The sequence below is a fragment of the Lycium barbarum genome, chromosome 11 (genome assembly GCF_019175385.1).
Source record: "Lycium barbarum isolate Lr01 chromosome 11, ASM1917538v2, whole genome shotgun sequence".
Lineage (NCBI taxonomy): Eukaryota > Viridiplantae > Streptophyta > Magnoliopsida > Solanales > Solanaceae > Lycium > Lycium barbarum.
In genome coordinates this window covers 359,078-382,031 of record NC_083347.1, presented here as the reverse complement: position 1 = coordinate 382,031, position 22,954 = coordinate 359,078, and the positions used below count along the sequence as shown (strand labels likewise).

The 22,954-nt window shown below is 35.0% G+C and overlaps 1 protein-coding gene and 1 pseudogene across 3 annotated transcripts; one reads left to right on the top strand and one right to left on the bottom strand.

Moving 5' to 3' along the window:
• Positions 1–265: 265 nt before the first annotated feature.
• LOC132618121 (probable LRR receptor-like serine/threonine-protein kinase At1g56140) lies at positions 266–17,211 on the bottom strand (annotated as a pseudogene).
• Positions 17,212–17,269: 58 nt separating this feature from the next.
• LOC132618126 (uncharacterized) lies at positions 17,270–22,719 on the top strand. 3 transcript variants are annotated; one of them, XM_060333194.1, is made up of 3 exons: positions 17,270–19,618; positions 20,795–20,845; positions 22,053–22,337. In XM_060333194.1, the coding sequence occupies exon 1, from the start codon at positions 18,045–18,047 to the stop codon at positions 18,924–18,926; it is 882 nt and encodes a 293-aa protein (XP_060189177.1). In that variant the 5' UTR covers positions 17,270–18,044; the 3' UTR covers positions 18,927–19,618; positions 20,795–20,845; positions 22,053–22,337. The 3 variants fall into 3 exon arrangements, with proteins under 3 accessions (XP_060189177.1, XP_060189175.1, XP_060189176.1); XM_060333192.1 differs by lacking the exons at positions 20,795–20,845; positions 22,053–22,337 and adding an exon at positions 22,454–22,719 and having other exon boundaries at positions 17,270–18,859; XM_060333193.1 differs by having other exon boundaries at positions 20,795–22,337.
• The last annotated feature ends 235 nt before the right edge of the window (positions 22,720–22,954 follow it).

Sequence of the window (22,954 nt, the reverse complement as noted above, 5' to 3'; positions counted from 1 at the left end):
ATGCCTTGTTCCCTAGAAATTCTTTGGCTTTTGGTGGCATACACGTTTTATATTGATAAGGATCCCCACTCATACTATTCCCGTCACTACGGACTGATTGCCCCTACCTGACTGGCAGAGTAGTGGTGTAGGGAGCGTAACTGCTAGAGCACGGGAGAATAAAGAGTTCTCATCACCACCATCACCTTCCTTTTCCCCCTTTGTGTTTCAATATTATGTATCTTTAGTCATAGCGATCTTTTGAGTCCATTGAAGAATGACTCTCTTTCAAAAGATAGGTCAAGTGTTCTTAAATCAATGAAAACCTATACACAAATGGTTATATAATACATGCAAAAAGAATCTAGAGAAAGAAGAAGTCTTCAAAGCAAACAAAAGGGGAAAATTTTTATCAGATGTCTCGCTTCATCTCTGGCTGAAGAATAAAAGATTTTATCTATCCTCTCCAATGATGTCATGGAGCATTGGTGTGTCAGCATCTAACGGTGAATAATTTGTATTTCCGGCTGTACTTGTACTCGCTGATGAATTGTGCATCTGGGAAGAATAAGCAGTCATGAAGGTCGTTGACTCTCTAAATTTCCAGTCGGTCAGGTATGCAGGTTTGGAAGTCACAGTGGCAACCTCAGCATCTCCTGTAAGCATTGCTATTACACGGGACATTGAGGGTCGTAATCCTGGGGATGTTTGAGTGCATAGGAGAGCTATCCCCATTACTTTTTTCACTTCGTCTACATCAAATTCAGATAAATTTGCATCCACCAGCTCAGTTTCGCGCTTGTTCTCATGAAGCTGCCAGGCCTAGAAGAGCAGTGTACAGAGGAGTCAGTCATAAGCGATGAACATGGTTAGAATTAAACGATACATGTAAGAACCACAGGACAACGTGATAAGTCACAGTCATAAAAGACAACAGAGATGAAAAGTAGTATGAATGCAAAGGAAAAAATTCTTCCATTTCGTTAATCCAAGGTATTTGTTGAATCTTCCATTCTTTTCATTAAATTAAATGCCTAACAAGCTAGAAGTTGCATAACCACTTGCAGCAGCAACCAAGGATTAACATATATATTTCATTGTTCTAATGCTTTACTACAAGCAAAGAAGGATAGGACTTTACCCAGTCAAGAAGGTAGATCTTGTCTTCGTCCAAGTTCTCATCAGAGTTTGGTCTACCACTGACAATCTCTAGAGCTACAACTCCGAAACCAAACACATCAGCCTTCTCCGTCAGATATCCGCGCATGGCATATTCTGGTGCAAGATACCCTCTACAAGAAAATATTCGCGAGCTTCATGAAACAAAACTATAGCAAAGGAGTGAAAGAATATGACACATTTAATTTTGAGGATCTTACATTGTGCCTGCTACACGAGTGTTTATATGAGTCTGCTTGTCATCATAAAGTTTTGCCAATCCGAAATCTGAAATTTTAGGGTTTAGGTCTGCATCAAGCAGAATATTACTGGCTTTGACATCCCGATGGACAATACGGAGTCGAGATTCCTCATGAAGATATGATAGACCCTTTGCCACTCCCAAGCATATCTGGAAGCGTGTAGGCCAGTTAAGATATAAAGATCCATTGCCTGTGCAATTGAAGGGAAAATCTCAGTAATCGTTTTATAAAACAGAAAAGTGTTTTTCTTCTCCTATACGAGGAAAGGCAGAAATTCCAAGACATTGTATATTAGTACCAAATAATGCTTGATCAAGACTCTTGTTTTCAAGATACTCATAAACAAGTGAACGTCTATTTCCCTCGATGCAGCAACCATAGAGTTTTACAAGATTACGGTGCTGTACAGCAGATATAGTGGCAATCTCTGCCACAAACTGACTCTTTCCTTGATGAGATGCCACAGATAGTTGTTTAACAGCGACAACCCTCCCATCCTCAAGTGTTCCCTACGGACCACAACAATTGGTTCACCATTCAGACGATTTCAGTAAAATCATATCATGTTTGCCATAATTCATAGCAAAACTAAAGCAAACAAGAAAGCACAAGTATTTAGTCATAAAAACATTTCTTGATGGCAGAGATATAGAAAATTGGTGGCCACAATGTCTACGAATGGAAATAACGAAATCACTCAAGAGAAAGGCTTTGAAAAGAACAAGGTCTATTTGAGAAACATGTGAGCTATAGGTGCATGCAACAAACATAGCAATATTGGGAACACTAGTTACGTCAGGAATTCATGTAGAATAATGGATTACCTTGTAAACTGGTCCAAAACCTCCCGCTCCAAGCTTATTAGAAATACTGAAGTCAGCAGTTGCAGCTCGAAGTTCTGAATAGCTGAAAGTGTAGGGTCTGACATTGATCCCCAGGAACTCTACAAATTTGAAGAGAAACATGTCCTTAATAAGCCAAATGAATCAGTTTCTGGGACTTGCAAACTAGCGCATACACTGAATAAACTGAAGGAATCCATGTGACTCCTTGCATTAACTCTTGCTTTTCTAAACCAAATTGTCAAAATCAAGAAATAAACCATAAACATTTCCAAGAAAGCTTTTACAAAAAGAATCTTGAAATGGAAGTGTTGCTAAGCCAACTTTCCTGTAAAATCTGGTCTTGGACAGCTTTCAAGAAGCAGTTAAACTTAAAGATAGATGAATCACTTAAAAATCAAAGACGACAGAACCATTCTAGATCAGTTTGCATTTCTTACCTTCATCCTCCAGAGCCTTCTGCTGTTTTCTTTTCTGAATTAAGTAATAGACAGCAAATAATGAAATCAAGCTTATGACTGCAACTCCAACTCCAACAACAAAACCCACAATCCGACCAGACGGGTTCTTTTGTGTAGTAGGAGGCTGGTTGCTAACAGTTGGAATAAAATCTGTAGAAAAGCTTAGCAGTCTCCATACAGTTTGGATTGCCTACATTTAAGAGAATCTAATTTACTTTGGGCTGTAATTCATGGATACCTGGTGTTGCACTAATTGCTGATATGGAAGGTCCATATGCGCCTGGTATAGGTACACAGCAGGTCCCTTTTCCAGCCCAGAAGAGATGTATCTCAAGATGATTTTCAGAAATCTGAGCTTTAAATTGCTTTTGAACAGCTCTGAGGGACCTTCCCCCGGCCTCCTTCCGAATGTCAAAATCTTTCAACTCCCGAATTCCCTGGAAAAAACAACAACATACCCTGTGAAATTCCACAATGTGGGGTCTGGTAATTCCCTGGAAAAAGATGACCATAAAATTACTAAGTTAAAGTGATGCTTTTTTCGGACCCAAATCCTTCCAAATTTATTTGTTTATGAATAATATGTCTTCTAGGCAACTAAGGGTTTCTATATAGCCTTAAAATATGACATGGTTAGAAAGACACACTTCTACAAATTCCGGAGATCATGATTGTTCAGGTGTCTGAAGGTATAGCCCCTCTTCTCCTTGCAGGTGAGCATAAAAAACTTTTCTTTGCTTCCCCTTGTTCCTGGTCTCCATACTTGGTTAGGGGAGGGAAGGGGGGCGCTGGACACTGAGCACAGCTCTCTTATGAGGCTCTTATCTAAGTAATAAAATAAGAAATCACTGATCCATATCCAAAATAGGAAATGACATCAAGAACTGAAATCTTGAGGTGTTTAGCAGCCCAATTCAGAAATAAAACCTGATTAGCGTTGGTGTATCAAAATCTTGAATTTTGAAAGCAACTTACTGACTGAGGAGAAAACACCAAGCAACTATTCATGATTATCTTGGTGATGATCTTTGCTTTTACCCTCCCAATTCTAAACCAATCAAGAGGATGGTCATCTGAAAATCTAAAAGTGGAGAAAAGCTATTTTACGAACTAATGCATACCTGCACATATATGTCAAATACACGTCTTCCATGACTTTGCCAAGTTGGGGGATTTAAGATTTCTGACTCAGAAAACTGGAGGTTCACAGTGTAATTACCATTCTCAAGGCCCAAGCCATAGTATCTAAGTGATCCAGCGGAAATTCGTGCAGTTTGGAAGAGCTCTGGGTCTAAGGTGTTTGTAAAGGGAAGTGAGGAGAAGCTTGTGAAGCTCTGATTTGGACGGTCAGAATGCAGACCAACATTACTAACAGCCCACCTCCCTGTACTAGTCATGAAATATGTTGCTGGACCCAGAGTCTCACTCTCCCCCTCATACAATATCTGATTAGTAGATGTTATTGGAGGTCCTCCACATTTAATTGCAAAGCTGGAATCTGTGAATTATGAAAAGTGCCATGCACAAGAAGATAAGAAACCAGTAAAACAGTTTTATATTAGAATGCTAGCACTAGCAGTAGAATAGATTGGTAGATGTCCTACTTCAACTCCCCCTTCTTGTTTCTTGGTAAACGACTTATCATAAGAACATAAAATGTAGGCAAATATTTCAGATTTAGGTATATTACAATTCAACTAGATCAATATTGACCATTCTTATATTGTGGTTTTTCAACGCAAAATGCAGAATATATTTTCAGACTTATTCATACTAATGAACGAGAAACACAGAGTAGGATTTTTGTCGTCAAGGATTATACGAAGAACTTACATATCGGAGATCCTCGATAGCAAGGGAAGTTTCGTTGAAGACAATTTAACCCCGAAGGCAGAGAACTGAATACAAAGGAAGTTTCCACCCACTTAAGTTCTTTTGAATACGGAGACAGTTATAATTACAACATTGTTGACAACTAGATTTATGATTACCCATTGTCTGATTGTTCTATTGTAAAGTTGTTGCCAACTAAATTTCTGCAAAACGTCAAATATCAGTGGTAGCATGATGATCACAGTGGAAACTGGGAAAAAAGAGTGGGCGAAGCATTATATAAATTTCAGCTATCTTTATACATACAATTGTAGATTTTTCTCATTGATCCAAGAAGGGAAGCTTCCAGATAACCCATTGTATGATAAATCTCTACATGAAATGAAGGGACGTTAAGCAACAACTGGGAAACATTTCAAATATTTCTGCACCCAAAACATAGAAGATGTCAAGCATTTATTTCATCCAAGAAATAATTACTCATTAAGCTTTATGGCGATGGGATTAAGCCAGACAGAGTGGGATCTAGAAAGATAGACAAAAAGGTTTTGAGCAGTAACAATTTAGACGTTGCTTCAGCCGCATGAAATTACAGCATCAGATAATATTTGAAAGAGAGATAATTGACAATTTTAGACTGATGAACAAACTCAATTATACACACAATTACATGGTAGATATTATGGACCAATCTAGTAAAGCCTCTGGTATGGTCCTATCATGCATTACCAAGTAAGGCTTCAAAGTCACAGTAAGGAAGATGCGGAAATAACTTACAACAGAAATAATCCTTCATTCTGCTTAATAAGATGGTAAAATGTAAATAAGATGGTAAAATGTTTGAAAGTTCAGCATATTCATTCCAACAGAAAGGATACTGGACGGTGAAATCATATAAAACAAAGAGTTGCTCACATAGTCTGGAGAAACTGGCTCTTCTGAGCTGGCAGGACACCTGTTAGCTTGTTGTCACCAAGAAATCTGATGATCAAGAAGGGCATTAGCACATGAAGACATCGTTAAGGTGGTATCAAAGATAAGCAAACATTAGATCATTACAGGTCAGTCAGCGAACTCAGATTGAAAACTGCATCTGGAATACGCCCAGTCAAATTGTTGAAGCTCAAATCCCTGAGAAAAAGATAAGTAAAAGTTAGCCAAAGGATTTGCAAATGATCTATGAGGGCTTCAACATCTTCCACTTGTATGTAAGTTGAATACAGTTAGAAGTGTTTATGCCATCGTCATACAAGTGCGGATTAAAAAGTTAATAAGAATGTTATCATGCTCAGAACTCACAGTAATGACAGGCTCTGGTATTCTCCAATGTTAGGTGAGATGGAACCTGAAATTTTGTTATTTCGTAAAACCCTGTAAACAGGTCAACAACAACAACAACATACCCAATGGAATCCCACAATGTGGGGTCTGGGGAGGGTAAAGTGCACGCAGACCTTACCCCCACCTTGAAAGGTAGGGAGGCTATTTCCGAAAGACCCTCAGCTCAAGAGAAAACAAGACAACAAAGTCAGATAAGGACAAGCATATCAGAGCAATGCGAAAATGAGAAATAACAAGAGCGAAGAAGTCATGATAAAACAACCTGGAAAGACAAAACCTAACAAATATAAGCAGAAATCAAAGGGCAATAAACAATAGAGCAAAACTACGACCACTAGTGCGAAAATAAGTGAGACTACCTACTAGCCTTACTACCAAATTTGGTCAGAGAAAAAGAAAAGAAATAAAATATCAAGCTTTGTAGCATGTGGTGCTATGTCATGTTCCTTACAGCTTGCTTAGAGACTTCATATTCCTGAGGAAGTCAAATGAAGAGCTTCCATTGGATAGATCACTTATTCTCCTGTTAGTTATGCAGAAGAGGAAGTATCAGATTCTGCTACATATAAAAGTGGATTTTAAACTGTTGACTAAGGATAAAAACATTTGCTAGAACTCACAGGTCAGTCAAAGAGGTTAAGTTGGAAAAAGAAGCTGGTATTGGACCCGCAAAAGCATTTCCTTGGAACCTCCTGTGGCAATAGAAAGATCAGTCACAGACTATGCTAAAGAAGAGATGCAGTAAGGAGCATTACAGCAATGCTGTACACAAAAAGTAAGACGCAATTCTCGAAAGAATTTGAGAATAACAAACTGGACATAGTTCAAGTAACTGTGGTCTTACAGTGCGGTAAGCTTTGACCAATTATTTCCAATGAAATCAGGAATCCTCCCAGTAAATCATTATCTGAAGCCCACCTGAAAGTGCAAATAGTTAAGTTTGCAGTGATATTTACTACACGAATTTTTCCAAGTAAAAAATGGGAAGCTAGTGAAGGAGCATGTGACAGAGAGCTCTTACACTGTATCCAAGTTCTGCATTTTCGCAAACGTCAATGGTATTGGACCACTAACACCAGAACTATCGATATAACTACGCAAGGAAACAATTTTCTCTTCAGAAAAGATAAACAAATATTAAAGAAAGGCCCTATTCAAGTGAAAATAACTTATATAACTTAAAAGTTAACTTATCATTGTCCATATTTATTTATTTTTCTAAGTGGTTATCATATGCATGTTAGATATTTTGTCAAATATGGGATTTGTTCGGCATCAGTTATGTCTCAACTGTGTGCTATATATGTCAAGATATACTATTTTCAAGATATACTATTTTCCCTTCATTTCTACTCCCTCCGTTCACTTTTACTTGTCCACTATGGACTTTGCACACCCCTTAAGAAATAATAAATAAGGTGCATAATTTACCATGATACCCATATTAATTAGTGTATAGTCTTAATGAATTTGGAAAATGATTTAGAATGAGTAATTAATGCTAAAGGTAAAACAGGAAAAATAATACCGTTAGTTTTCTCTTGATATGCGAAAGTGGATAAGTAAAAGTGAAAATCTATTTTTGGAATAGTAGACAAGTAAAAGTGGACGGAGGGAGTATTTCTGTATGTTCCATGTCCAAATTAGATTTTTAAAGCTTCAAACATGTAGAAGAACAGAAAGAGAAACAAAAGAAGGATGCTAATGCATGTAAAATGAGAGTCATATGTCATGTTCATGTTGTATTCTGCATCTTTTGAAAATCAGGTGACATGCGACACATATTAAGAACCTAACGTAGCTTATCATACTCGTGACAGAAGGAACAATTACTTCATCAGAAAATCAGAGAAGGGTTAAACTCCTATACCCCTCCACTAGCACGAAAATAGAGCAAGAAGAACAACAGATTGCATTAGATCATTGGGAGAATAGTTAAATGGTGGACATGCTTAAAAGAATGAACTGAAGACAAAACGATCTTGACAACCTCCTGCTCCAACTGATATAATTTCCAGGCCTTGCATTTGATGTATAAACAATGCAATAAGATCAAAATTCAATATATGATCTTGATAAACACATAGTATATTTCCCATGCAAAATGCTAAACTCTAACAAGATTTTGACGTGATAGCAGTTTTTAAGATGTCAATAAATGCATCATAACTTACATTTCTTTCAGTCCTGTTAAGTTTCCAAGCTCTGAAGGCAGAGGTCCAGAGAAGTTGTTTGTGCCAAGACCACTGCAGCAAAGGGAAGTTGCATCCTTTGAGGTGAATAAGAGCAGAAGAAACGATAAAGATCGATACTCTTCATAATCAATACTATTATCATGAAACCAAGGGTCCAAAGGACATAATGAGAACGTACATTGATATTAAGCCAGTCAACAACCCAAGTTCCTTTGGAATCTCCCCTGATAAAGCATTAATGCTAATGCTTCTGGAGACACCAAACATCTAAATTATTCCAAACTTGTCGACACCAAAAATATCACGATTGAGCATAAATAACTGAAATAGAGTAGGCATACAGGTATTGCATCCGAGTCAGATTGGCAATGGATGGGGACAGTGTGCCTGTTAAGTAATTTTGGCTCAAATCGCTGCAATTCATAACTAAAATATCAGTAGTGGGGAGATAAAACATGAACAGTATAGGATAAAAGCAACACTTGGGAGGAAGCAAGTACAGAATGTTGAGGAAGGTAAGGCTCCATAATTCATCTGGAATTTCACCCCTGACGTCCAATCCAGAAACTCTCCTGCAAAGAACAGTTGAAAGGAGAAGTCAGAGTTAAATGGTAACTAAATATACATCCTATTGCATACAAGAAGAAGATGAAGCAGCAGCACATACTATTAAGATTCTTTGAGGTCAACATTAAAATAAATTCAAATTTAAGGCGAAATGCATAGACGGCTTCCTTAACTTGGCAACAATTGTCACTTAACTCAGCTCAACTGAGGCTTGTACCTATTAGAACTTGCAACCTCACTCAATGCGTGCCTAGTATCCACAAATTGTTGACATTTAAAAGATATTTCTCTATATATGTATATACATTAAAAGGAGAACCTATTACCTCTAAGTCTTAGATTCGTCTCTTAAACAAATGTCAATAACGCGGATTGAGTGACTTACAAGCCAGTAATATGACATTGAGTTCCGTTGTTGGCAGAACAGTCGCATTTGATGCCGGGACTTAAATTTTGGAGCGAAGAAGTATCAATGGCGGTTCCACTGCATAACTCGCCACTTATGTTCCACTGATTTGTTGCAGAAATTCCCCATTTTTGGAAGATGGAGTTCAAAATACGGGCTGCAGTATCAATAACTCAAAACTGTGAGAGTCTAATCGATGATGCCAAGATAAACATTAAAAAAAAAAAGAGTTACAAACTTGATCTTGTAAACAATGCACAAATGCTAATACAAATATGAATTTAAGGTTAGTGAAAAGAAGTTAGATCAAAAAGTGCATATAATACGAAGTAGTACTTCCAATTCAATTGAATGTCCTCATCTTTTCACTTCCAAAATTTCACACCACATATAAACACACAGTGAGTGGAAAAGAGGTAACATCAATTTTATCACGACCAAAGAAAAGAAAACTAGAGGAAAGGATCGTTGAAGAAGAATTCTCGTAGAAACATTGAATTTCCCTAGCAAAAAGGCCAGTTTAATTTTTGCTGTCCCTGCATCGGGGAAAAATTTGTCATTTTCTTTATATTTGAAATTGTGACGTACTTTTACTTGGATTAAGTTTTAGGAGTGTTATTGAACCACATTTAATTGCTACTAACATATATTATAAATTTAATTTGTAATTACAATATTAAATAATTCAATTTCGTATAATTATATACTACTCTCTTCCTCCTACTTTATGTAATGTACTAGTTATTGGAGGCCCGGGCTTAAACTCAAAATATGAAATAATATGTAATTTTTATTAAATAAGTATAATTTGTATTATATTTTTCTATCACATAATTAATTTAATGTAATTGTAGGTTAATCGTAGCCCCACAAAGGTAGAGTTAAGGTTTGCATGCATCCTACCTTTTCTAGATCCACTTGGGAAATCACACTGGGTATGTTGTTCTTGTAGGTTAACCATATCTTCTTGATAATTTTTCATAATTATTACGTCTCTCCGTTATACAATTTGATAATTATTAAAAACAATATATTTATAAGGAAGCGTGTTTAGTAGGAAATTAGCAAATATCAAAAGGATGCAAGTGATTCGATATAATATAACTAATATGATAATTATAAGTCGGCCAAAATTATAAATAAAAATTATTTTTGTATTTTTATTATTTTATGTGTCAAGTGTTTATGCTAGTTAAACGTGATTTTTAACCTTAGTTTTTGATGAAATTCAAGAAATACCTTAAATTCATTAAAATGAACCTCAAGAATCAATTTAGCTCTCTATTTAATTTTTATGCTTAAAAAGCTTAATTCTTAGTTAACAATCACTCACCCCTAAAAAGTAAGAAGTGTTTTCACTAAATTATTCTTAATTAAATATAAAAAAAAATTAATATGGGTTTTTGGTTGTGTAAAAATTTACTTATCTAAATGATAAAAAAAAATTAAAAAAATTAATACTTTCTTGATTATGTTAAAAGTCATTTATTATGGCCTAAATATAAAAGTTAAAAACATCACATACTCCCAAATAAACCTATACTTAAGAAGATGAGAAATAAGACTGCAACAAATTTCTGAAGGATTAGAAAGATTTTTAAGCTTTTAAATGTAATTCAAAAATTGTTGATTATAAAAAATATATATGCTATAGTTAGATCAAGAATACTTTAGAAAGAAATTTAAGGTTGCTGGTCGCCAGTTGATGAATTGCCTCTACTGTCAAACAATTTAAAAGAGGGCTTAAAAGAAAACCCGACGTTAGAAATCTCCGAATACCATATGTGGTTCTCGCATGTCATCTCTTACGTACATGGAAAATTTATCAATTAGGCGTTACAAAAATATATTCCCTCCTGTTCAAAAAGAGTGTCAACTTAGTCATTTGTACATTTCTTAAGAAAATACAAACTTCTACGCAAAAATAGGTAATTGACTAAACTATCTTTAATTAAATAAGTATTGAAATTTGGTTACTTAACACTAATACGAAAAAATATGAAAAAAATAAAATTAATTCTTTTTTAATTTGAAAACTTAATACTCTTTTTGATTAAAAAATAAATAAAGGCTCAATCGACATTGTTTTTTAACAGGAGGGAGTGCAAGACAATCGAAGTAATAAAATGAAAAGAAAGGACAACAAATAGCCTGAAAAGTTGAATTGGACGTGGGACCCAAATATAGAGGTCTTTGTCGGTCTGGTGTCCAGAAATGAATGAGGGCAATGTAAGGAAAAGTCAAAATATGGCACCCACATACAACAACACAACAACAACAACAACAACAAACCAGTGAAATCCCACATCGTGGAGTCTGAAGAGGGTAGAGTGTACGCAGACCTTACTTCTACCAAGGTAGGACGATTGTTTCCGAAAGACCCTCGGCTCAATAAAAGTATAAAAGCATAAAAAAAAATCAGATAAGGTTAAGAGATTCGGATAAGAGATTAGAGATTAAAGCGATATGGAAATGAAATAATGCAAGCGGCACAGGAAATAACAGATAATAGCAGAAATCGGAGCAGGAAATAACAGATAATAGCAGAAATCGGAGCAGATAACACAGGATAATCAAAGTACAGGAAATAACAGATAATAACAAAAATCGGAGCACAAGAAATTATATTGCAATAGTGCGACTACTAATAAGAACGGATAACGAGACTATCTACTAGCCTTCTACCCTAATTTGGGTCCTCCAAACCCTCCTATCTAAGGTCATGTCCTCGGTAAGCTGTAGTTGCGTCATGTCGTGTCTAATTACCTCTCCCCAATACTTCTTCGGCCTACCCCTACCTCGTCTGAAATCATCCATGGCCAACCTCTCACACCTCCGCACTGGGGTATCTGTGTCTCTCCTCTTCACATGCCCAAACCATCTCAATCTCGCATGTTGTCTTCCACCCATATGTAAGCATAAAAGGATTTGAAATTGTATTAAAAAAAACAATAAAGAAGTACAGTTACTTAAAGACCCCTGTGAGGACGACCAAAAAAAGCTATTCTCACTTAGATTAAGTAGTAACTTTATTTAGTTAAGTAGTACTAAATTTAGAAAAGAAAGATACTGAAATTTTGTAACTTGTGAAAATAAAAAATAAAAATTATATTGAATTATTTTAAACATAACTTTTACTATTTTTTTAAGCAGACTTCAAAAAGAGTATCACATCAAATGATACTGATGGCACAAAGACAACGTTAAATACCACATTAATGGTTGAAAATAATAGAAGTTACATGGTGTAACGTATCGAGAGACTTCCACTCAAGTGAGATCTTCCCGGAAAATAGTGTCGGCTTGACTAAAGCGGACAAAATTAAGATGTTTTCCCCGTGGATTATGAATCTTTGAATAGTACTAACAATATATGCCTGTGGGATGCACAGGCCGAACGTGTTTATTCGCTTTAATTAACTAGTTTTTAAGGTTTGTATTTTGTAAATAATTTTTAAAAATTTGTCATTATCATGACAAAGAAAGTTGTTCATCGATGTGAAAAAGAAAAGTAGTAAGAAGGTGAGGGAAAATTAATATTTTGATCCTAGATTTTTTCTTTTAAATTCTTTAATATCTCATATGTATACCGACAAGTTAATATCCATCTCAATTAATTAACCGTTCAGATCCAAAAATAAGAACCATTGTGTTATATATATTGGATTTTTTAAAAGCAAAACTAATAACATATTTTTATTAAATTAATTAAAAAATATGTTAATAAGGGGTTAATTAGTTACATTATAATTTTTTATATTAACAATTATAGATAAAAAGAATTGTTACAAAGAAATCAAAATTAGAAAGATATATGCTATATCGTAAATCACCAAATTAATTCTTAAATAACGTGAAAAGTCAAAAGTAATTGTCCACGTTAACATATCAAGAGAAAGAAATTTTTCTTCTTCTTATTTTATCCTTCACATTAATTACTGATTTCCAAATCATTTTCTAAGGCTACTGAGACTATACTACACTAATAAATATGGATATTATGATAAAATATATACTTTCTTTATTAATTGTTAAAGAACGTGAAAAGTCAAAAGTGAACAAGTAAAAGTGGACGGGGGAAATAAATATGTCGGAGAATTGTTCGCCCTCCCTTCACGTTTAAAGTATTGAGAAAGAAGGAAAACGGGGATAAAAGTCGCTCCCTTTATTAGAGAGAGATAGGAGTATGATAGTAAAATACATATTTTATTTATGATTTCTTAAGGGTCATGTAAAACGAAAAGTGGGCAAGTTATATGGGATGGAGGGAGTATATATTTTACCATAATAATCATATTTATTGGTGTATAATGTCCATAGCCTTTGAAAATGATTTGAAAAATGAGTAATTAATGTGAAGGGTAAAATTAATAATAAGAAGAAAAATCAACGTGGACAGTAAAAGTGCACAGACGGTGCATACATGTATACATGAGAAGACAATAAATATTCAGTACTATGAGACATATGTTCACATGGAATTAAAAAGTAGTTGGTTAAAGTGTACAGTTTATTGTCCACGTGGAATTGAAAGTAGTTGGTTGAAGTGTACAATTTATATAGCTCTTGATACAAGTATTCATTATCTGTGTGCAATTTGTAAAGCTTGTGGTACAAGCATTTTATGTTGTGTTCGTCCACTCACCACACTTATATATAATATAAATAAAGAAAAGTATAGAATAGAAAGATAGACACATATTTTTAGTAATGTAATCAAGTAATATGGGATGAAGGGAGTACTCCATTTATTAATTCTTAAAGAATGTGAAAAGTCGAGTATAGTCATGTAACCAAGTAATATGGGACGAAGGGAGTACTACATTTATTATTTTTTAAAGAATGTGAAAAGTCGAGTATAGTAATGTAGCCGGGACGAAGGGAGTACTACATTTATTAATTATTAAAGAATGTGAAAAGTCAAGTAATTTGCCCAAGTAAAGAAGAGAATAAATATTCAGTAATATAACATATGTCTACGTGAGATTTATTAATTCTTAAAGAACGTGAAAAGTCAAAAGTGAACAAGTAAAAATGCACGGAGGAAATAAATAAGTGCATACGTGTATACATGAGAAGAGAATAAATATTAAGTACTATGACACATGTCCACGTGAGATAAAAAAATAGTTAGTTAAAGAGTACAAGTTATATAGCTTTTACTATAAGCATTCATTGAGTGCACAATTTCTAAAGCTGTTGGTACAAGCATGGGAAGCTGTGTTAGTCCTCCTTCCATGCTTATATATAATAACTAGACGGCCTATGCCCGTGCGGCACGGGCCCAACACTTTAGATTATAGTGTATATATGTGTATGTAGTTGTGTTTAGATAGTGATTATATATATATATATTTTATATTACTAATAAACATACATAAGTTTATATATATATATATATATATATATATATATATATATATACACTACATTCAAAACACGATTAATATAACATTGTAGTTTGTGTTCCGTATCTAAAACTTTATTATATTAGTGTTTGCTACGAATACAAAGTCTGCACTCTTTTTTTTTTAACATTATTTGTTTTTTTAGTATGAGATTCACTTTTTTTTTTAATATTGCTTGATTTTGTTAATATGGGATCTACTTTTTTTTTTCCTTGAGTGTGGAGATGGTGGGTTCCGTATTTTTTTTATTATTTTATATTGCTTGGTGTTGTTTAGTATGGGGCCCACCATTTTTTTTAATGGACGACGAACGACGAAGCATGGATTTAAACCCATGCTTTGGACATCATTAGTTTGCACTGTTTTTATGCATATATATACTATGTTCAAAACACGATTAATATAACATTGTAGTTTGTACTCCGTATCTAAAACTTTATTATATTAGTGTTTGCTACGAATACAAAGTCTGCACTTTTTTTTTTTAACATTGTTTGTTTTTTCAATATGGGGTTCACTTTTTTTTTTTTTTTTGATATTTCTTGATTTTGTTAATATGGGGTCCACTTTTTTTTCCCGTGAGTTTGGAGATGGTGGGTTCTACTTTTTTATTTTTTTTATATATTGCTTGATGTTGTTTAGTATGGGGCCCATTTTTTTTTTAATGGACGACGGACGACGAAGCATGGGTTTAAACCCATGCTTCTAACTCACTCATCTATATAGTTAAAGTAATAATAATAATAATAATAATAATAATAATTATTATTATTATTATTATTGTTATTATTATTATTATTCATGAGGATGAGCCATTATGCATTATTGTCAAAAAGGTCATTACTTCCAATTTCTTGCTCATAAAATGAAATTATAATTTTATAAGGATGAATTATTATATGTCGTTATGCTGAAGAGCTTACTTTTCATATTTGCGGCTCAGTAGTGGAATTTATAACGGAGGAGCGAGTCTAAATCATTTTTGAAAAAAACTAAGCCTGTAATTTATCTTAATGATAATAAAAAAGAATGTTAGCATGATACGATGATTATTTTTCAGTTATTTTTTCATGATAAAATGATGCATAATTAAAAGTATTATTTAAGTCACTATAATGAAAAATACTACATTTAATTTCAGATCATGAGCGTATTTTTAGACTATCCTATCTAGTTTTAGTTTTAAATTCTTTTACTGAAACTTTTTTTATTTACGATTTATAGTTATGTATCAAATTAAATAGAATATATAATTGCAGGGACCAAATAGTTAAAAAGAATATCATAGTATTATATTTGGTTATGCACAAAAAGTTTGTGAAAACTTAAATTTGTCAATATAATATTACATGGAATTCATTAATAGTTTAAAAAGAGACAATTTACATAAAAAGAACTCCTTTCCCTTTCTTATTTGAGACAAAATAATATTAGTATTAACAATTATGAACTAATTTGAAAAATAATGCAAGCAATCTGTTATAACAGATGGAAAATTGATTTGATTAATTTTAAAATGTAAAAAGATTATATTGTCAGTATTATAAATTGGAGAGTAACACTTGTTTATCAAATTTTAATTTGGTAAGTTTGAAAAATAAATTAAAATTTTATTAGTTCATAATACATATTCTATTTAAATTTATAGCTAATTCTTCCGTTTCAATTCAAGTATCTTATTTTTATTTTTAGTATGCCATTTTTATTTGGTCCTTTAATTGGAATAGAGTTTAGGTATATTACGTAATCTTAATTTAATATTTATAAGATTTAAAAAAAATTCTTATTTTTTAAAATTCCATATCTAATTTTTCTATTGACCTATTACTACCTCCGGATAAAAAAAAGAGTCTATTTAGCCATTTATACACCCCTTAAGAAAATACTCACTCAAAAAAATGTAAATTGATAACTATTCCTAATTAAATAGACATTGTGATTTGATCACATAACACTTAATAGAGATAAATTTGAAAAGATAGAATTAATTGTTTTTTGATTTAATACGCGAATACTTTTTTGACTAAAAAAAAAAAAGCTAAGTGGATACTTTTTTTTTTTATCCGGAAGGAATAGTTTACTTTAATTGAAAGTAGCAAAATAAAATAATTAATTACACTAGATGTCATGCTACTCTTTTTTTTTTTTTTTTTTTAAGTAAGAAAGAAAAAGAAATTGATGGTCTTGATTCTTGAAGGCCACGTTTAGGCACCCACCTTTCAGAAATGGTACAGACTATTTGCTCGTCATCATACACACACATGGCAATGTGTATTTGTTGGAGAATTGACAGAAAACTTTGGAGTCGTCTACCCTCACTTTTCACTTTGTTTGCGAAAATGTCCACGAAAAAGTGAGCAAATTCACTCTTCTATATAGTTAAAATGAAATAATAAAAATAAATATATAATAGAAGAAATAATTAAAAAAGTTGAGGCGGAAACAGGGATAGAAAAACAGGGGAATGGGAGCGCACCTTCGGAAGGATCAGTGGTGGCAGTGGTTGTGTTTCTTTGAGCTACCGTTATCTCCACCAGTAGAACAAACATGATGATGGCCAGCAAGTAGAAGCTTAAGCCAAATAGAGCATGTGATCTTCCGCTTGCCCATGGCAGTGCCGCCTTCATCTGTGCCTTATTCTTTCTTCGAGAAACAGAGGTTGATCAAGAACAAGATATTAGAGAAAGAAGAGACAGATCTGTTATAGTATAAAGCTAATATATATAACTGTTGTTATCGTCATATTACGTTTAGGAAAACATGCACCTTTGATTTTTCGCCGGTTGTCAATATGGCGAGCCCACTAAATACAACCGAGTTTAATATGGGACAATGAAACGTAACTACTCTGGCCCGAATGTCGATAAATTAATAACTCCAGCACAACTGCTGGCCAACTTGCAATTGGCCAAAAAGACTTTGATTGAAGTAGCAAATGCAACCACATACCACCGAGTTTATCTGAATTAATTACTTTTAAGTTTTAACGTGGAGTATAATTTTTTTTTTTTATCAAAATTGACTAGATTTACAACAGATAGTGGGTTTAAACACATAGTAATAGAGTCAATATTCAGAACCTAAAGATTGAATGCTTAAGAGTTTTGCGTCTCTTTTTTTCTTCTCTGTTTCTTGCCTTGTACTCACTTTAACCAGGACCATTTTGTGTGGTTGAATTACAAGGTTTAAATGACAGCATAGTCCCTGACCTAGATTTGGCTGTATCTTCTCTTTTATGCTCTGCAACTTTTTTTAGCCCTTCTTTCTTGTGAAATTGCAAACTGAAAAAATTGAAGCTCTTGGCTTCTGTAATGATGTAGCAGACTCGTAGTAGAAGAAAATTGATTATGGGAGGTCAAGGGAAGTTGCAGAATATAAAGTTTGGCTTTTTTTTTTTTTCTTTTTTTTTTGGTTTTTCCGTTTACCCTCATTTTTTTTTCTTTTTAAACTTTTCTGTGAGAAGCCACTCTGATCTTTTATCCATCAGATGCCTTGTTCCCTAGTGCTTATGACAAAGTTCCAAGACAGATCCTATGGAAATGCTTGGAGGCTAAAAGTGTACCTGTGGCGTACATTAGGGTGATCAAGGACATGTATGAGGGAGCCAAAACCAGGGTGAGGACAGTAGGAGGAGACTCAGAGCACTTTCCAGTTGTGATGGGGTTGCATCAAGGATTAACTCTTAGTCCATTTTTATTTGCCTTAGTGATGGATGGATTGACACGGCAAATTCAAGGTGAGGTGTCATGGTGTATGCTTTTCGCGGACGACACAGTCCTGATTGACGAGACTCGTAGCGGAGTTAACGCTAAGTTGGAGTGTTGGAGACATACTCTAGAGTCTAAAGGGTTTACGCTGTGTAGGACCAAGACAGAGTACTTGGAGTGTAAGTTCAGTGAAGCACCTCAGGAGGCTGACTTGGAAGTAAGGCTTGGTACCCAGGCCATCCAGAAGAAAAGTAGTTTCAAGTACCTTGGGTCTATTGTGCAAGGCAGCGGGGAGATTGACGATGATGTCACACATCGTATTGGGGCAGGGTGGATGAAATGGAGGCTTGCTTCCGGAGTGCTATGTGACAAGAAGGTGCCACCAAAACTTAAGGGCAAGTTCTACAAAGTGGTGGTTAGACCGACTATGATGTATGGGGTGGAGTGTTGGCCAGTTAAGATCTCTCACGTGCAAAAGATGAAAGTTGCCGAGATGAGAATGTTGAGATGGATGTGTGGCCACACCAGGAGTGACAGGATTAGGAATGAGGATATTCGGGATAAGGTGGGGGTGGCCTCGGTGGAAGACAAGATGCGAGAAGCGAGATTGAGATGGTTTGGGCATATGAAGAGGAGAGATACAGATGCCCCAGTGCGGAGGTGTGAGAGGTTGGCCATGGATGGTTTCAGACGAGGTAGGTGTTACACCCCGTACTTCGGAGAAACACTGTTAAATTTGAATGTAAGAATGTCGAGTTACGACTAGGTAAAACAACTTTGGAGTATGAGGAATGAGGCATTATTAAGTATATTGTTTAAATAATGAATGATTATGATCTTGTAAGTCGTAATCGAGAAAGAGTATTTTAAAACACAAGAATATGGTCATTATCATGTATAATAAGTGATAAATATCATGTATGGAGGGTTTCGGAATATTTCGAGATCGAGCAAGTTGAAGAAAATAAGTTCGACGAAAATTTGAGAAATGCTGGACAGATTTTTAGTCAACTTTGGAGGGGTATATCTCTATGCATATTTGGAGTTTTAAGGCGTTTCAAAAGCCTAAAATGAAGTTCGTCAAGTCTAGTTTATGATGCAACAAACCACTCATCGATAGGACGTCGGAGTAGAGAATTATAGACGCTACAAACTGAACTGTCGCGCAGAAACAGCACTGCTACAGTACTGTAGCTACAGTGACGCCGTTTCAGCCCTTATAAAAAGGGGCAAACCCCCATTTTTATCATCTAAAAACTTCTCAAATTTTCCAGAAAATTCAGCAACAAAAAGGGGCCTAAATCTCACATAAAAGTGAGGATTGTGAGTGAAATTTCAAGCTACGAAGTACTAATCGAAGTCCGGGCAACACATAATCACGAATATAATTTTGTTTGGAGTTAGAGGAGCATGGGAACAATAAGATGTTGAAGAATTTGCTACTTTCATAAAAACAAGGTAAGAATCAATTCCTTTTTCTTATGTTGTGAAGGTTTGTTTGTGTTGTAGTATGTAGAAATGAGTAGAATTTATGGAAATATGAAAGTTTGCAAAGTGGGTGTGTATATATGTAAGTGGCCATATATGTATATTGTTGTATAGGTAATATGGGTTGAATTTTATGTTGTATTCTAGTTGTGGTTATGGTGGAATTCATATTGGAAATGGAAGTTGAATGACTTTGGTTGAGGTTGGAAATATGGAATATAGCCATGTGGTGTATAGAAGTAGAATGGAAATGGATTAGAGCCCGTTTGGATTGGCTTACAGCTTAAAGCTGTTTGCAGCTTATAAGCTGAAAAAAATAAGTTGGGGTAGTCCAACTTATTTTTTTTGGCTTATAAGCTGTTTTCAGCTTATAAGCTGCTTTAGATAAACTAAGTCAAATGAGTCCAATTATTTTTTTGAGCTTATTTTAAGCATAAAATGACTTTAAGCTGGCCAGCCAAACACTCAAAAAAGCTGAAAACAGCTTATAAGCCAACTTATAAGCCAATCCAAACGGGCTCTTAATTTTGTTTAATGTGTTAGTTGTGTTGTGGTGAACCTTATGATGTAAATGAAGGTTAAATGGCTTAAGTTGGCATTGAATTGGAATGTAGAAGATTATGTCACTTTAGAATGATTTTGTGATATTATGGAAATGAAGTTGTTAAGATGTGAATTATGATTATGGTTGATGAAATTGGAAGATGGAAATATGTTATGGATATGTAGGTTGAATATTAGAAGTTTTGGATGAATTATGACTTTGGTGGAAAGTTTGTATATTTTGTATATCTTATGAATATTTTGTGAAAATGATATGAAATGCTTACGAATTATGTTGTAATGATCTTGATTAGTAATGAATACGAGAATGTTGATATTGATTTGAAAATACGAAGTTGGAATGAAGGCTATGACGTTATGTTGGAAAGATGAATAATTATGTTATATTGTGTTTTGTAGTGATTATTGTTGTTGTTGTTGGTGTTGTTGTTGGGTTGTTGTTGATTGTTTTGGCCGAGTTAAATTCTCGGGGATGCTATATGTATAGGGGAGATGCTGCCCAAATTTCTATAGGCAATTATGGATAAAGATTGAATACTTAAAGATTGGAAATTGAGAATTGGTAAATGTGACCAATTGCAGATCTTGGGCGAAACGAGAATTGAATTTGGAAAGGCGTAAAGAGCATACATGGTATGTAAAGCTATCCCGATTCTTCTTTTGGCATGCCCTAGGTGTACTAGGATCGGATTCGAGCCTCGAAAAATATTCTGCTCATCGGAATCCGCATTTGAAAATATCTCTCTTTCATTTAATAGAATTGAACCCTTTTTGTATGCTTTCTTGAAAATTATGCAAACCTTCCCCAAACTTTATGAAAAGTTATAGAATGTCCGTAGAACCTTCGTAGGTGACCCCATAAGCCTAAAATGCGTAATTTGAGCCCACCGCCTTGCTTGTCCCAAGGTGGGCCCACTAGTCCCGGTTTTACCCTTATTGTACTTAAGGCTCGTTTTCGAGCAGTTTTTGAAAAGAAATGTTCTGACTACTCTTTTAACTACTAAACAAAAATTGTTTTAAATAATTCATTAAGTCTTATAAATTTTTTTGGCACTCGGAACGACTTCAGAAAGGTTATGCTTCTGTAATTCATTATGACATCTGAAACTCACTTATTATGATCCCGTCTGACTTCATTGAATTGGTTTGTTATTGATATGCCTCATCGAGTCTCTGAAAATATTTATGATATTTTAACTGCATTTAGTTTCTCACTACTCTATTCGTGGATGCCTCAATGTTTCCCCTACTGAGCCCGGACCAGGATATGTTCTCAAGCGACTTCTACTGCATTGTTCGCCGTGCCTCGATGTGAGGGGGCAGGTATACATGTACATGGGTTGTGGAGTATGCTGTGCCATGTACACTATTCTGATATGATATGATATGATCTGATATGGCCATCTGATATGATATGCTATGTTACGGGGTTATTCCCCTTTTCTGATCCTTATGTGTTGTGGCACCAGTGTCGGGGGGTGACCACGTTCTGTCTGCCGAGTCCCTTGGCAGGGACCGGATATGATATGGCATATGTTTCTGTACATACTCTTCATGTTTGAAAATATGCATTTGATACTCTGGACATCTCACTCACATTTCTGTACGTTCTGTTCCGGTTATGATTTTGTTCCGTAATGGGACCAGGTATGACATACGTTTCCTGTAAGTACTATTTATGCTTTATGATCAGCATTTTGCTAATCTGGATATTCCGTTCATTTTTCTGTACCTCTTGTTCCGATTATGACTTTGTTTACTACGTTCCATGCTTTACATACTCAGTACATATTTCGTACTGACCCCCTTTCTTCGGGGGCTGCGTTTTCATGCCGCGCAGGTACAGACTACAGATTTGCTGACCCACCTGCCTAGGACACCTATTCTGCTATTCTGGAGCGCTCTTGTGTCCAGAGCCTATACTCTGGTACAGTCTGCTGCTGTTGGATATATGTACGCTATTCAGGGGTACGACGGGGCCCTGTCCTGTCTTATGTTTCTGTTATGTTCTGTAGAGGTCTGTAGACATACATGTGGGTTCTGTATATGTTTTGGGTTGCTATGATTTGTGATAGCCTTATCGGCTTCCATGTGCTATATATGTTCCTTTGTGACACTAGTAATGTTGACTGACTTTTATATTTATATAATCTGCTAGTCTGCTGGTTTGGATTATTGGGTACGTTTGGGTGTCCAGCACGGACACTAGTCACGGCCTACGGGGTTGGGTCGTGACAGTAGGGGTAGGCCGAAGAAGTATTGGGGAGAGGTAATTAGACACGACATGGTGCAATTACAACTTACCGAGGACATGACCTTAGATAGGAGGGTTTGGAGGACCCAAATTAGGGTAGAAGGCTAGTAGATAGTCTCGTTATCCGTTCTTATTAGTAGTCGCATTATTGCAATATAATTTCTTGTGCTCCGATTTCTGCTATTATCTGTTATTATCTGTTATTTCCTGTGCTTTGGTTATCTTGTGTCATCTGCTCCGATTTCTGCTATTATCTGTTATTTCCTGTGCTCTGATTATCATGTGTTATCTGAGTCGCTTGCATTATTTCATTTCCATATCGCTTTAAATCTCTTATCCGAATCTCTTAACCTTATCTGACTTCTTTTTATGCTTTTATTGAGCCGGGGGTCTTTCGGAAACAGCCGTCCTACCTTGGTAGGAGTCAGGTCTACGTACACTCTACCCTCCCCAGACCCCACGATGTGAGATTTCACTGGGTTGTTGTT

Excerpts from the sequence above, each read along its gene's own strand:
- LOC132618126 (XM_060333192.1), top strand. The coding sequence starts at position 18,045 with ATGTATGAGGGAGCCAAAACCAGGGTGAGGACAGTAGGAGGAGACTCA. Across the intron at positions 18,860-22,453 it reads GATGGTTTCAGACGAGGTAG|GGGTAGGCCGAAGAAGTATT; the intron begins GTGTTACACCCC and ends TCGTGACAGTAG.